Raw genomic sequence first — 16,604 nt, 5'->3', positions numbered from 1 at the left:
TGTATGTAACGTTGTGTATAGTCGTGTAAATGCAAGTGTGAAAACAGAAATTCAAATCATTTTTTAACCTTTTTATTGATTTCAGAGAAAAGCATTTAAATCTCAGGTCATCTGCGCAGTAATGGGTTTCACAAACTGGAGCAGGAACGGGTCCATATAGAACACATTAAAACTCACGTTTGAAGATACCGCCAGCCCAAATGGCAGTGTGTGAAGTACACTGAGATTTGGTTACACCCTTGCGATCACAGCAGCTATAAATAGATTTAATAATAGGTTTCAGCACTATATCTGTTGTTCTACTATAGTCATTTCCTTATGGGGTTTCCATACATTCAAATACAAATCCATCCTTTTTTCACATCCTTTGTTTGACAACATTTGCATATTGAAAGCTGCTAGGCAGTAGTACTATCAATTATGCCAGAGCCTTCTACAGATGAAGACGTCACATAAAGTGACATCTGTCTGGCCACAGAAAACCTGTATGCTTGTAGCTGGATGAAACTCCACTTTGTGCTTCTCCGAAACTAACTAATAACTAAACCTTATCAAAATACATTTCTTATTTTCCTTCAGACCTCCTACACCCAATCCCTATGACTTCACTTGACACGTGAAGAAAAGATCTGTATGGAGCTTCAGTAACATTTGCAAAGAAAGCTAAGAAAACCAAAACAATCCAAGAACTGATGTAGACACCTCTCTCCTAAAGTCAAAGCTTACCACAGCATCCATTATTTACACATCAAACCTTTAATAACCAATGGTACATAAAACATTCAAAATGATTTAAAATCAGACAAAATAAAATACATGAGCTTACTTATTTAAAATCTCATTTAAAACCCATACTTTACTGCTCTGCTTCATATATATATATATTTTAGGAACTATGTAAGACAATAGTTTACACAGTGGAATTAAAAAGAAATCATTGTCCAATAAGAAACAATATAAAACATGTCAATTTAATTATGTCACGGGAGGGATGAAGATTAGGAGGTTTCATTCACACAACTGTGACTGACAACATTCCAAGTCTGACAAATGAACAGTCCTGAGCCAATTTCAACAAGTGGTATAGATCAAGTAGTCCACTATGGTTACTGTATGAATGCAAACTGCTTTGCTCATACTTTTCAGCTCCTTTTGGGACAGTTTGTTAGATCACCTAGCCCAACGTGTGCATGGATCCGAAAATGTAAATGAGAAAGCTCTTTGATTGCAACACAGCCTAAATGACGCTGCTGAGACATCCATTTGTCTTCGTCAATTTACATATGATACAAACTTTCCTTATTCTAAAGCTGTTTGAGGAGATGCCTACAAAGCTTTTAAAGCTGAGCAATAATATGGAGATTTTATATAAAGTTCTCGCAACTGTTTCCGGGTCCAGTCGATACGAACAACTGAGGTAAGCCAGTGGCGTGGCATCCAATGCGTGTGCCTCCGTCTAGTGGCTGCTACGGTGGACAATGCAGGTTCAGCTCTGGGGAGAACCGTCATCTTTACTGAAGGGCTGCGTCGATCCAGGCTTCACCCAAGACAACCCCGACACCTGCGTTCCCTTGTGGTGATCCTCAGGCCGTCTCTAAAGCAACAAAGGCAAATTAGCAGTTGCATAAAAGGAAGCGCTCGACCAATCAAAACGCTCATAGCTTACACTTGGCTTAAGCAAAACGTTTAGGTTTTAATTATGGGAGAAAAACTGCAGTAGAGTACACTCTCCTGCCCCCAATCGAAAAGAGAAAGAGATTGTCAACTGGGGACTTTTGTTTATACTTACTTTGTATGTGAACATCCGCTCTTTTGCTTCTTCATGAACAGCTGGGTTCCATGGAGAAAAACTATCAAATGGATAAGAGTGGCAATGTTAGTGTGAGAGATAAAATCAACATTTCTCCCCCTTCATAGTTTAAACGGACACAGTTCACCAACCTTATTGCGTAGGGATCATCTATCTTGGGCTGGTCAAAAAGATGACTGTTGCATAGTTTTACACTATCCACCACTTTGCTTTTGAACAAATGCACATCCTTTTCATATCTGAAAGGGGGAAAAAAAGTTTGCTTTATGACATGTGAGACGTGGATTATGAGTTGTAAAGGGGGTTAAAAGGACGTGTATATGGCTGTGCAATATGAATTGCCATAGAAAAATAGAGCAGCAGGCAGCTGGGAGGAAAAATGATCCTGGTCCTGGTACTTATTTAGAATTTTGTGTGCAAAGGTCTGTACACAAGATTCATCACATTTCTGGTTTATTTCACCTCCTTTAATGACAAATAAATTGTGATGCATGTTTTTTACCCCAGACCTTTTCATTTATCTGTTGTGCCTCTTTCAGAGGAGACATTTTACTCGTCATAGCAAGAAAAGCACATGCATAATTAATCATAAATAATGGTTTGAGCATGCTGGCATACTAAGACACTCGATCCAACTGAATAATCATTAGTGTTATTAGTTACCCCTGTGCTGTTTCAACTGTATGGTCATTTTGGAGGCCGCAGTTTGTTGAGCTGTTGAATTGCACTATTGTGTTCATTCCACTTCATCAGGGTTGGCTAAATAACAAACACTTCACTGGGTCTACATTCGCATTTTAAAAATCAGCCTTACTGGTCTACTACAACCCTGTGGCAATAATTAAAGGCTTTTTATCTGATGTGATTTTTTTTTCCCAAATGAATGCCAAAAATGCCAATTCATATTGTCAAACAAACAAACTGGCAATATCACATAAGTGTCTCTGTTTTACAGTTCATCTCTTACTTTAGGATAAAAACAACTGAAAGGAGGTTCAGACACTCACAGCACAGCAGCCTCCGGATTGAGTGGTTCCGTGGTATTGATCTTGTAGAAAATTGTGCGTGCGTACATCAGGACTTGCCAGATGTGGTTGTGATTCCGTCTACAAGACAACATAATGAGTTGACAACATCTTTAAATCTGAACTGTACGTTAGAATAAGACATTTGGTATTATATTGCAATATCTTTTCAATCTGAAGACTACAGTGACTTTGTATTCAAAATGTTGTTCTTAAAAAAAAAAATAAAAAAAACAGCTTCATTTCAGACTCATTCTGTTTGGTCCAAAGAATGACTTTGGAGACAATGTCCAGCTGAGTAATTCCCAGTTCACACTGTGATTTTAGCCCCGATTTTCCACTCGACTATTTTGGGAGATTGCTGGCAAATGACCCCAGATTGGAGGCATATCAGCACAAGCTCCCACATGGAGGATCGCATTGTGTGAACTGTTCATCAACGTGACCCGCAGACTCAACAAGAGCTTGCTGATGCCTTGCCAACAGCAGAAAAATCTAGCAGGCCAAATATCTGGTCATGTCAGAGACAACTGGGGGACCCATGCAATGAGCTGCAGCTAGTGAGAGAAATGGGTAGCCTCTCTCTCCAGCACGAGACAGGAAGCAGTGAACTGGTAGTTACAGACACACACATAATGGAGGGTGAATAAACAGTGTTGTGAGTTGGTGTTCAATTCAGCATGTATCTGATCCACCAAACAGCACTTGTTTTAGTGGGAATGAGGAATGTGTGTGGGGTGTTGTGGCATTTAGTACTCAAAATACATACATTTAAATATTCATAGAGAGAAAAAGAGTAAACTGGATAAGCATAAATACAGACTGCTTACCTCCATTTAGTGAAAGCCCTTCTGACATCAAGCTCTCCAGACACAGGGTCAACAAGAGGATGGAAGACTGGGATGTCAAATACTAATTTCTGAAACGAAGCATAAGGATGAGATTGGTAACAGTTTGTCCCCATGTTTTACTCAACTACATTTTATGATGTTTTGGAACACAAAGCAGTTTCCAAGATCATTGGTCATCCATTACTTGTTATACTTGTTAAGATGAGCACTTGCAGACCTGGACAAATCATACATCTTAATGCGTTTTGATTTTGACCATGACTTTACAAACCCAGACCATAGGTAGAAATACTTTGATTGGATCCACACTAAATGTTTTTCCTGCTACAAAATACACTGCAAACTTTGCTTTTTGTAAAAGTAAAAAAATAAAAAATATAACTTGTTAAACAAGTAAACTATACTTACAGGACACTCTCCATCTGGATAATTGTCTGGAATATACACAGTGAATTTGAAGACTCCATCCTGGTACAGGCCATGTCTGATGAATATGACCCCAAACCACACTAAACAATGGGAGAGACATGGTATTTCAGAATCTTTACTTCTATCAACACATGTATGAACCAAGCTGTGAGTGCACAGAAAGTATATCAGTGACTGTACAGACACTGTATAACAAAATTATATTTTCTCTTTTTTGCAAAGTAGATGGGCATTCAAGAAAGAGTTCATAAGTAGCCACATTTTATTTGTGTAAATATGAAAAATGTATAGACTTCAAAAAGAGGGCCCTTACTTAGTGCTGATTTGTAGGATGGCTGGACATAAATTCCAGGGAGTTTCTGCTTAATCACTAGTGTGCTGCAGGTCACATGGTGAGAAGTTAGATCAATACAGAAGAGTCAAAAACATGCATGGAACTTATTTTCTTAAGCAGCAAATAAAAAGGGACACTCTGAAGTAGTAATAGTAGTAGTATGTGTTTTAAAAGCTAATGCTGACAGCATATTTTAAAAAGGAATATTAAAAGAAGAACACAACAAATAAACTGAGCTTTTAATTTTTATAGTGGACAAATACTTACAATTCAGCCAGCAGAGAGTACTCTAAGTAAAAGGGACCATAGGAGGCATGTGTGCCATTGGCCGACTGGGTTGGGGTTCCCGTTGATGCAGGCTTGGTAATGGGGGCTGCATTCTTCGGAATAGGTGGAAGCTGCTTTTTGCCAAAGGAAAGCCGGGCTGGGCTGGATCTCTGCTCCCCGTGCCCGCCCTGTTCCTCGTTGTCAGATCTCTGCTGATTAGTATGAGAAACATAACAGGAATCTCAAAAATATATTTTTTAAATAGCTCTGTGAAAAAAGCAGGCCGACGGTGACTCTTGAGAGCCAGATAAGAGAAGGCTACAGTTTATGGGCCATTATGCACACTCAAGCTTAGACCCACGGCCCAGGGTAGTGACCATGTGCTGTGTCCAACTCAAGTTACACTGCCCATCTGTTTTGCAGCTTATCAGGAAGCAGTGTCGAGACAAAAGCAAGCACATTGAAGCACACTTATCATTGCATCTTACTGATGCTGTTCATAATGATAATAGCTACAGTACAGTGTCACTGTACATGTCGAGCACACAGCAGCAACAGGATGCAGCAAAAACCCTGCTGATGACTAGTACAACTATGCCTGGAATGTCTGCAGTGAATGGTGCCCTAATGCAACAGATCTAGCCTGCACAGTCAGTCAGACTTGAGTGCAGAATGTTTTTGAAATGTTCCTCTGACTAGGCAGGAAAAGATTAACTCACACCCATGCTCAAGGTACACTGTTTGTCTCCTACTTACCTCACCAAGGCTGCAGCAGCATGCTACAATTTACCTCCCCTCCCCTTTGTTGGTGGAAATTCAGTCAAGCACTGGCCAATCATACCAAACTACTGACACAAGTAATGTTTACTAGTACCCTACACTGAGAAAGACTGGTGGAAGAATCAAATTCAGTCATACATTTATACTTATTATTACTTTTCCAAAAATTAGTATGAGACCACACCCTGTACAAGAGTACTAAAAATTCCAGTTTAACAAGATTCCTAATACAAGTGGGAACAGGTGTAGGATTTAAGACCTGACCAAAAAAAAGACTGGAGGTAAAAAAACAGAGCAAACTATTGAACTGAAAAATAAGCCTAGCTTTCTCAATTTTTTAATGATTGTTGTGTAAAACACACATAATAATAATAATAATAATAATAATAATAATAATAATAATAATAATAATAATACTACACATACAACCTTCATGTTTACAGTGTTGGTGACACATATAGGTCAATGAGGTTATTTTCCCCCAGTAATCCCCTTACAGCCATGTTTTATGCTGTTTCCCACTCAAAGTGTTTAATGTGTGTTGTGTTAGGCACATTACAATTCAGGGTGTTTAACTTTACCTTACGACTTGTATTGGCAGACATGCTCCAGAAGGGGTTTAGGTTCATTACTCATTCAGAGGTTCAGACAGGTGTCCCTCTCTCTCTATGTAGGTCCCACGACAAGTGCTGTCGGGGCCATCCGCTGCTGTGATGGACCAAAAATATTAAAAATAAAACACATTAAACAACTGCTGCCTCAGTCAAGATTAACCACACACACACACACACACACACACACACAATCGACTGTCTAATGCTGATCTAATACCATCCAGCTAATAATACAGCTAACTTATATGTCGTTGCAACTTTAACATTAAAACGTCGTTAAGTGCTGACAGAGTACAAAGTGAGAAACATTAACAGCTAACAGTTAGCTAACGTACTCATCTACATTGAGGGATTGTTTGGGATAGCTTCGGGCTAACTCGGCTGTTTCATGAAGTATGCTAACCGTTGTACTGTGGTCGACAGCTGTGTAACTAATGAAGGGGTCGTAAAGTGCCCGTGTTTTAAACCTTGATAGTTATATCGTGGCAGTTCTGACAGGATATCGAGTTAGCTACTGTTATTCGCCACAGCCCGAGGTTACAGTGCTAAGGTGGCGTTAGCAAACGTTATGGAAGTACGTTAGGTTAGGTAGTAAGAAACTCATGTAATAATATCAGCTGACAGCTGGGAAGGTGACTGAATAATCTTTCGATGCGTAAGACTAGTTAATGTTAAATGTCCACAGGCTGACGTTGTAACGTTATCACCTTATTTCATTGCCTCACGTACAGTATCGTTGTCTGTCTGTAACATTAGCTTACAATGCTACATTTGGCGTTGCTAACAACTTGACTATTTCTTTCATTTTAGCCCTTGCACGTAGGAAAGATTAGTGATGTAACTCACCGTATTTACTAAAGAGCTGTAAAAATCCCGTTAACGGAGATGTTAATGTGTGTCCCGGTTTAATTTTCACAGAAAGCTCAACTGCTCCTCATTCCTGTGGGTCATCCCAGCTAACTATAGCTAACGCTGGCTAGGTGGCTAAATAATTTGACAGACACAGCAACCAGAGTTCAATCTAACTTAATTAGGGGCGTTTCGGTGTAAGAGTGTGGATTCTCATTGGTCTACGTGACAAACATACTCGCAGTTGATTTGCTGGCGCTTCTGTCACGTGAAAAGGAAAGCATACTTGACTGAGATAAAGTGGCTGAGGGCTTGCGGTCAATCGCACAGTCACTAACCTCCAGTGGTCCCGTTACTGTTTAGTAAACAAAAAGAAGAATATAGGTTTACTGATTTACAGGGTCATATCTTATAAAGGCTAACTTAACAAGAACTCTTTCTACCCACCTTTTATCATCTGTATGGGCTCTGTTAACTGTTGTTGAATGGATATTGTAAATAGAGCCACAGATTAAAACACATCATGTTAAACTTTCTTGTATAAAAAGGCTCCTAGGAGACTGGTTATCTTTAACATTTTTCTTTCAAACAGATTTGTCTTAAAGATCCAGTGTGTGACATTTAGGAGGATCTATTGGCTGAAATTGATCACAATTTTTTTCATAGGTATGAATAAGGAGGGTGAGCCAAGAGTGTTGCAATCAACAACTACACCACTAGGTGCCACTAAATCTGACACACTGGTCCTTTAAATACCTATACTTTCTTGTAGACATTAATGTTAGTATCATTGTAAAATAATATGAATAATATAGCATTTTTCTTCCAGATCATGTGCCCTCCAAAGGTTAAAAGGAGCTTTCTGCAAAGTCAGTCTACTGTATCCGTTCAATGTATTTTTTGTGTCTTTTCAACCTATACATTATCTGTTCCGTTTTGACAGAAGTTAACAAAGACTCCCCCAAAAGTACTTCAGGGCACCTTGCTAAACATAATATACACTTTTCTATTGCCTTAATTTTAATGTTTCGGTGTACTGCACAGCAAAAGTCCCTTGAGGGTAAGACACATCCAAGCCATCTGTGTCACACGTTTCTTTAGTTTTGACCACGCTTCATTGGCAGTTCATTCTGCTGATTGATTGATTTCCTAACAATTACCCCTAATTATTTTTCTGGGGGAGAAAAAAAAACTAATTTAATGCATGGGTGATTGCATTAATTGGGAGAAATGACATTGTCCAAGTTTCAGAGTAAATACAAATTATTGACTCCATTATTGTTATCTGATTGTATATTGTCCCAAGTACACTTCACTGACAAAGGTAATTAGTGTCCTGCTTCTTTATTGGGGAAGCCAACAATACAAGGTCACCACAACTCTTTTGACACGTACAAATCAAAGACCACCTCAAAACAAATAAGTTTATGCCTGCTTTGCCTTCATCGACATTGAGATAAACTGTCAGACACAAACAAGGATGCAAATATCCACACCATTGCTTTTGTAATGAGTTTTTTGTCTTTGCCATTGATTCTTTATCTAATCAACTATTGTGACCTTGTTTGGTCAAACAAATATACTAATGAATGTAATTAAAGAGAGGAGATTGGATTAACTAATTGAATATGTGACCCATTGGAGCTGGATTTTTTTATATTAGAAATTTGATTGCAACTGCATGTTAAAAAAATTAAAAGTTTTATACTCTTACTTACTCTTTAATTTTTATTTAAATGTAAGTAAAGATGCAAATAATTCCCACTGTGCTGACAAGTGCTGAGGCCATTGACAGTATGGCTGAGGCGTATTTCACAGCAAATCTAGTGCATGCATTTGAATAGGAAGCATCATATCAGCATCAGCTTCTTTTTTGTATTTCTCATGTATATCAATGATGTAATGGAATATTTTATCGTCTGATTGTTTCTGTCTGAAAGGTTTATATTTTGTGGTTTCAGCAGCATTTTCCCGCTATACACTTTCAGCTGGCATCAGAATTCAAATTTAAGATGAAATATGTTCCCTTCTGTCAGTCCATTTCTTCAGAGAATTTTAGCCCCACTGATTCAGATCTGCAATTTGGTTTAAATGACAGTAAAGAATTACAATTGGCAGTCCCTGGTGAAACCTGTCTTGACAGCACAGACATAAAAAAGTGAAAAAAGATGACTCCATGTCCAGATAATATGTAATAACAATGTTAGTTTGAATAAAGAAAGCCAAATCTAGATTCAAATGTAATATTCATTTTAGAAATATGAACAACTGGGGAGTAAAGGTTAAAAAACACCAGCCAGATCCTTCATATAGCAATAGTATTTTCTTATCCCTGAGGCTATGGCCTGGCTAAAACCTCAATGCAGCAATTATTTGCTGTAATGACTGCAGTTCAAATAAGCCTGGAGATTTTATTAAACCAAATGAGAGAATCATCTGTGTATTATCACCTTGTGATTGACAGTGACAAGTGTTGGGCAGACTCGGATGTGAGCATGATGAAGAAGCTTCGGCAAAGCTCTCGATAATGTTACCCCTGATAAAGTTGCCTGGAAAACCTCAGCCAACAAATGGAGAGGGAAAGCTCCACGCATATTAATTCCAATTGTCAGATCCCTCTGGTGGGGGTTGAAAGGAGGAAGGAGGGGAGTGGGATCTGGCAGGCAGCCCCGGCTGCCCCTCCATTCACTGAGTGGCATTTTACACAACTAATGAAAAAGAAATCCATTGTGCTGATCATATGCATAGATTTCACTCTATAATAACGATGAAATAGAAATATTCATAATAAAAGTAAAGGTCACTCGCTCCTGCAGCTAAGCTTCCTAAGCTGCAATCTTTGCAAGAGCAGTTGTCAGGTTACAGCGATAAAATAGGAAAAAGGGAGAGGCGTGAAGTTTTAACCCTGCAGAGGCCAAGAGGTGAGACACTGCAACCGAGCTACTGCCACGTACTGTTGCTCTTTGGTCATTTATTTGTCTCTCTCTCACACCAAACAGTACAGATGTCCATTCAAAGCTGGATCCAACAGGTCAGTCTCCTCCACTGTGCAATGGAGAGGTTAAAGGTCAGTCACTAGTTGTGATTTACATACTGTAGTCCTCACTCTGACGTACAGTATCAAAGCTAGTGTCTACATTCTTTGGGGATTTGTCTAGTCTAGTTAATAAAATACATGGAAATATGAACAGCCGCCTCCATCCTGCATATCTCTGTATGTAGGTCACCTGGGCTTCTTCAAACATATGAGCGGTGTACAGGGGTGGAGAGAGGCATGTCTCACCTCTGAAGGACACTCACAGCATTATTATTGCCCGCCGTGACTTCCACTCTGAGCCCCGTCTTCATATGCATCATACATTGGCATTTATTAGTGCCATGCACTAAGTACAGGCCATGTTATTGAATTTGAATATCAGCTCCTAGCCACATTCGCAGGCCCTGGAAATATATTATAATAAGATGAAGCAATCTCATTTAATAACACCCAAACTAATAAAAGGAGAGCAGATTGGAAATTAAATTTATGAATATTGCTTGGCAGCAGGAGTGATCCAAAAAAGCCCAGCCTGGTCTGTCACATCCAGATATTTCTCTAGCTGTAAGCTCAGGTGTTGGAGACATTTCCGACTGTCTCCCCCATAAGTATCATGTCTAGAAAGCCGTAGGTATGTTTCGGTCCTTTTGTGTTTGTCATCATTCAAAAGTAGAAATCCCTGCTGTGGGCTACTTCAGTCCAGCTGGACAGACAGACCTTTGTTTAGCATTAATCATAATGATGTTCAGTTTTAGTAATAATCATTTTTTGCCCTTGTTAAACTGAAGTTGTACATCCTGTGGATACATAAATAAAGCCCCAGTACCACAAAAGTTTTGTCCGTGACAAATATAAAAAATTTACCTGGCCAGCAATTTGAAAAATCCCTTTTCCCTTTTTTTCCCCAGAAACAGTGGCTTTCTGAAGTGGCATTCATCCAACAGCAGTCATATCAGTCTGTGCCAGAGCTTAGCAGCTCAAATTATGGAATGCCACTTCTTCACTTTACTGACTCCGCTTCACATGAGCCCGTAATTTTCCCTTTTGTGTCATTGATGGACAACATTCTGTTGGTCAGTGTTTCACTGTGTGTGTGTGTGTGTGTGTGTGTGTGTGTGTGTGTGTGTCTACAGCAGCCTTTTGCCAAGACATCCGACGGGCCCGGTCCATCTGTGTGTAAATGTTGACTCCCGGTGGAGCTGTGACTGTCACTCATTGGCCAGCCAGTGTAGTGCCAGGCATTGATCGCTACATATATCTTGCTCTGTACTTCGCAAACCTTCATCAACAGATGCGGCTGCAGAATTGATTAGCAGCAAGTCAATGACCAAATCTCTTTGGAAACATTTTTATTTATGTGTGTGTTTATGTGGATAGCTTAGAGGGCCATTAGCGGGATTACCTTTGAGGCTTGGCTGAACAACAGATGTTCAAGGACGACTCAATCAATTTGACTTACAAGAGGCTGCAGTTGCCGGAAACAAGTGATAAGTCTGAGAGGGAGGGAATTAGGGGTTAAATAAAAACAGTTCACTGTGGTGTTACACAGGTACAGCGGAAGAACAGCAGAATTAGACTTACAGTAGGTCCATTATTTAGAGTGAGATCACTGACGGGTTCTCTAAGACCGGAACAGTTAATGATGTGAAATCCCCTTGACGTTTACAAAATGATCAAAAGATTTGGTGGTGCGGTTTGAACTATTGGCAGCGTTAAATCCATTGACATTATTACTTAAGCCAAGCCTGCATTTGTTACATACACATACAGGTAATAGTTTTTGTTAAAGTAAACAAATTCTAAAGTACTGTGTATTGCATTTATGTGCTTGGGTCTAAGCTGAAAATGCTCAATCATTTAGCTGAGTCATACACTAACAAAAAACAAAGTTAGTTTGTCCATTTAATATATAATAAATACATATAGCACAAAACATGTTTATTAAATGGATTTCAGCCCGAGCAAAACTGCATGCGTATAAGTGAAACGTTTACAATATAAGCAGCACCAGCCTCCACAAAGGCCCATTTTAATTTGTGCAAAGTAGTGCATTCAATTATACAAGCATCTATATTGAATTCAAATTAATGTTTGATATGGATATTTTTATTATATTTAAATAATCTCGATTCAGCACAAAATGTATTATTTCTCTGAGAAGATCATGTTCTTTCATTCTTTTCAATTTTCCCCTTTCCTCTCATGAATCAAATAGTGAATAAATGTGTTGCAGAGACTCACGATCTGCCTTTCAAGTCCATGCTTAGGCTTCCTTATCTGCAAACTTATTAAAATTAAGTCAGAACACAAAATGGTATTTAAAAAGTTTAAGTGAAACAATTTGCATTGGGAGTGTGTGAAAATGCTAATGCATTCTTTCACTAAGCCTCACAATCACTGTCATCCATTTCGAGCTCTGATTGTTTTCCACATGGATGCTTTCATTCATTATTGCAAAATTATAAACATAAAGAAGATCTCTGTATTAATATTTCTGCTTTTTGTACAAGCTCAATCAACCATAATGTTCTAATTTTTTCTCTGTGAACCTCATTTTATATTATCTCACTACTCAAGGAATGGATGTCCCAAAAGGGATTTATTTCATTTATCAGGATTATTGAATTAAATTAAACTAGACACTTACCGCTAACCGAACAGAGGTACCTTATCCACTTTAAAGGTAGGCCTGCTCTTCACTGCTATTTAGGCAAACACATTAGGCAGCAAATGCCTTTTGTTGGCTGAGTCTAGGTTACTGCATAATTCATTTGTTCATTAAGGAAAAGCGTTGAAAGTGCTTGAGGTAAGTGGAAAAGGTCATGTATTGAATGGATCTTTAATTAAGCTACTTTACAACCACAGTTACACGACTGATGACATATGCATCATGTTTGTTTACATGCAGAGTCAGTGTGTGGAAAGACAATAAGTAAGGGAGAAATGATGGAAAAGAGGTAGGTGAAGTTGATTTGACCTAATTATTTGAAATTAAATATATTATCATCAAAACAAAATTTTAACTATAAAAGATTTTACTGTGTGTACATAATCTACATTTGAGTTTAGAATCATTTTCATTTTAGGATTTTAGAAATAACTTTCACATGCAGAAATTGCATTGCAATGTCTTTCATAAGATATTTGTTTCAGAAGAACAAACCTTTGAAAAACACAAAAGTCTGGGGAGATTTTCTGATATTCTTATGTTCAGCAGCAGATGGCAGGCTGTTTCCACTGATGAACCATCTCCCAACACAAGCACATGCTGAACTTCTGTACCCCGCCGCTGTGATGTTGGCTTCCCAGACTTCGCTGCTCTTGCCTGTGAAATGCATTCCCATTAAAAAGGCATTTTTAAAGCCAACACCAGTGCTATAACAATCATCTCCCTGAAGCCAAGCCTCCACACCCGGGAGCTCGGCACTGCCACACAGGCAGACATGTGGCGGCTGCCACAAACAAAGGCCCCGTACTCTCCTCCCCATTCCTCTTCCCTAAGTCTCCACATGGTTACGGGCTGGCCTGTCAGGGGCAATTACACCCACAGCCCAGTGTGTGAGGTCTCACAGAGACCCCAATCACCACTAACAAGATCAAGGCTAACTCCCTATCACATGCACAGTATACAAACACATATACTACACCTGCATATGTGCATGCAAACAGTCTGTCCCCTCTCCCTTCATCCAACCTCTCTCTCTCTCTCTCTCTCTCTCTCTCTCTCTCTCTTTCTCTTTGGCACGCTTTGAAATCATAACACATTTTGAGTGGCTGTGGAAAGTATATAGCTTTTTTAAGAGCAACAAAAATAACAGGGTGACAATCATGCTGTCAGACGTGGCTGTCTCATTTCACTGTATGTCACCAAGTTCATGACTTTGTCTTGGTGACACTGCTGCAGAAATACATCAACATGTTTCATTGTTATACATGAAACATATATTTAGGTAACAGTCACATGACTAGCTGAAACCAAAAAAGACATGATCACCCATGCAAATTAGGGCTCAGTTTGAGCAACACTTGCTCATGAAGAAGTATTTAAAAATGCACATTATTCCCCCTCCTTCAATTAGAGGGATCTGAATTCCAAAAAGGCTGACTATCAAGTACTTGTGCTTCTCCCTGCCCTCTAATAAGTCCTAATTTTGTTTACACCCTGTGCAATCAGTTGTTCTGAAGGAGTTGGTGTCACTTTTTCAAACATGGCAGGTATCTGATTTTGGAAGGCCACTCTGAATTTGTTGCGTCTGAATCATTCACTGTGGTAACAATGGCGTACATTTCACCCGCCTTATCAGGACTGGCCGATGCGTACATACTGGAGAAACAGTACCCGCGTACCCTGATACAGCCATCAATACCCATGAGGCCATGTGTCATGCGGCCAGCACCCTGAGCGGAGGTTCACATGCCTCCTATGATACCTCAGTGAGAGCCCATGCTTCATGTCCTCACACTAAGCGCTGATGTGGCAGCTCGCTAAATAATTTGTGCTTCTTTACTGGGGTCATTGGATAGAGAATCTGGTCGTTGAATTATTAATCGAGACACAATCTAAGCAGCCGACTTCTGTTTCCTCCTCGTTTCAGCCAGATTGTCTGCCGCTGTCCCCCGCATTCATACCAACTTGCCGTCTAATTCATCTGGATTGGAACCTCCATCACAATATTGCTGTAGGCAGACTGGCATTAGGAAGAGCGTGTCCTGAGCATGACCCACAGGATCCCAAAAAAGAAAACCACACACAGCCGCAGAATCTATTTTCATTTTGTGGATAAAAATAAAACAAAAGCCTATTACCGCCGTGCCTTTGTTTAGCTACATAATTGCTTTTCATTATTCAGTGCACAGTTGATACCCACAGTGTAGGTTGAAAGAGGCGCAGTTGTTCAAGTGCGGCTGGAAATGAGATCTTTTATTGATACTGCTGTGTCTCAGATCTGATTCTTACAAATGCTGAGTGATAAAACTGGAGCCTGATTGTCTGTCTGTCTCTGTGAATACTAATGCCACGCTTCGACTGTTACATGGGCTCATGGTGGCCTAGAGGTTGGACAAGCAGACTTGTTACGGAAAGATTTCCCATTCAGCACGCCAAACTGGCTGCAAAATCTGGGGCAGGCAAAATGAACAAGTTGCAAATCATAACTCTCCCTTTAAGGAATTGTTCAACATTTTGGGAAATAAGCTTATTCGCTTTCAGGGAGAGAGTTAGAGGAGAAGATCAGTAACACAGCTAGCCTGGCTCTTTCTCACTATCATAATTAAGACATTATTTTTTTTTTGGTTTATCTGTACAAAAACTGTGTAGTGTAAAGTGTAAAACAGATAATTCGCTAAATTTTATGTGACTGTTTCTTGGCCGCGAGCAGTTCAGCTCAAGGAAGTTACTTCTGTTCCTAGTTTTTACTTTGGCGTAAGTACGGATTAAACAAACGACAACTGGACAGAGCCAGGTTTCCCCCTGATTTCCAGTCTTTTTGCTAAGCTTCATGTTCACTGGACAAATATGAGAGTGGGTTCTATCTTTCCATCTAAGTCTGTGACTAATGCTTTACTATTGCTTAACTAGCTCTGAAGGTCCCTTAACACTAGGAGTGCCAGCATTAGCACCCCCTACAGGCACCGCAACCTAGAGCGTCATATTTCATCGTTCATGTTCACAGGCTTGAAGGGGAAAAAAGTAACCAGTATGGTCAGAGGTAAATGCTCAGAAACCTTGTCTGTTTTATTTTAGTACCTTTTAAGCCCAGAAAACATCAAAAACCCATATGTGGAAAAGTCGTGGGCTGAAAAGCTTGTAGTTTTTATTAAAACAGAGTCTGTCAGACCGTCTTGGCGGTGCTAGTGTTAAAGCAAGGCAAGACAAAGAATCCTGATGGCAATCCTTCCCAAGATAAATATACAATATGTCTAAAAAATACATCAAAATTAGGCACCTTTTTTCAAAATGCCACTCAGTATCTTGACTGCTCAAGCGTTGAGCATGACTGGCCCCAGAGGGAATCACACTTCTAAATCTGGCAGTTTTAGTGGCATAGTGGTATCGTCATTGGGAAATCAGACACCAATAGCCAAACCAATGTCAACTAGGCTTAGCTACATTATTTTGGCCCCTGGAACCAAGACTCTGATTATTGTGAGTGCATTGCTCAAATACTTTCCCATCACTGCAAATTCCACTCATACTTAGCTGTCCCTGTGCTCATCACAGATAGCTTTCCACATGTATGCAAATCCTCAGATTGATTTACTCTCATATTTTCTAAATTTTCAGTTGTTTTTGGGAGAAGTGGTGTACGACCAGGGCCGGTACCTCGGGATAATACCCCAACATGGTTGTCAGGGTCTGTGTCCCTTCAGAGCAGGCATGAGGGATTGTGCTATAAGTCTGAGGCACATGGTAAAAAGGACAGTAAGAGAAAGAGCTCTTTAAAAAAAATACACCAGGACAGGAAGAATGACACTTAGCCCTTAATCATCTCTGTGTCTGCAGGGATCCCCTGTACTTTCGTGTCTATTGCCGATAATGGTCTTTCCTTACTTGACAGCATGTCTTTGCCGAGCCAGAGCTCTGTAACCAATGCTTAAGTGTATCAGGG

General features: G+C 39.6%; 1 protein-coding gene across 4 annotated transcripts; it reads right to left on the bottom strand.

Moving 5' to 3' along the window:
• Positions 1-56: 56 nt before the first annotated feature.
• Positions 57-7,124, bottom strand: aktip (akt interacting protein). Of its 4 annotated transcripts, none has more exons than XM_051380607.1 (10): positions 6,957-7,124; positions 6,078-6,204; positions 4,717-4,928; positions 4,429-4,493; positions 4,095-4,195; positions 3,666-3,754; positions 2,818-2,916; positions 1,942-2,049; positions 1,790-1,850; positions 57-1,594 (listed from the first exon to the last, which is right to left on the bottom strand). In XM_051380607.1, exons 2-10 carry the CDS (start codon positions 6,123-6,125, stop codon positions 1,487-1,489), a joined length of 891 nt encoding a protein of 296 aa, XP_051236567.1. In that variant the 5' UTR covers positions 6,126-6,204; positions 6,957-7,124; the 3' UTR covers positions 57-1,486. The 4 variants fall into 4 exon arrangements, with proteins under 4 accessions (XP_051236567.1, XP_051236569.1, XP_051236568.1 ...); XM_051380609.1 differs by having other exon boundaries at positions 4,717-4,925; XM_051380608.1 differs by having other exon boundaries at positions 6,078-6,201; positions 6,957-7,107.
• Positions 7,125-16,604: the final 9,480 nt, after the last annotated feature.

Source organism: Dicentrarchus labrax, unplaced genomic scaffold (assembly GCF_905237075.1).
Source record: "Dicentrarchus labrax unplaced genomic scaffold, dlabrax2021, whole genome shotgun sequence".
In the NCBI taxonomy this organism is placed as follows: Eukaryota; Metazoa; Chordata; class Actinopteri; family Moronidae; genus Dicentrarchus; species Dicentrarchus labrax.
This window is presented reverse-complemented; position numbering and strand designations above follow the sequence as displayed.

Bases quoted from the DNA above. Each gene is read 5' to 3' on its own strand.
- aktip (XM_051380607.1), bottom strand. From the start codon at position 6,125: ATGAACCTAAACCCCTTCTGGAGCATGTCTGCCAATACAAGTCGTAAG. The intron at 4,494-4,716 runs GTAAGTATTTGT...TGTGACCTGCAG, and splicing joins TACTCTCTGCTGGCTGAATT to CACACTAGTGATTAAGCAGA. The intron at 3,755-4,094 runs GTAAGTATAGTT...GCTTCGTTTCAG, and splicing joins ATCCAGATGGAGAGTGTCCT to AAATTAGTATTTGACATCCC.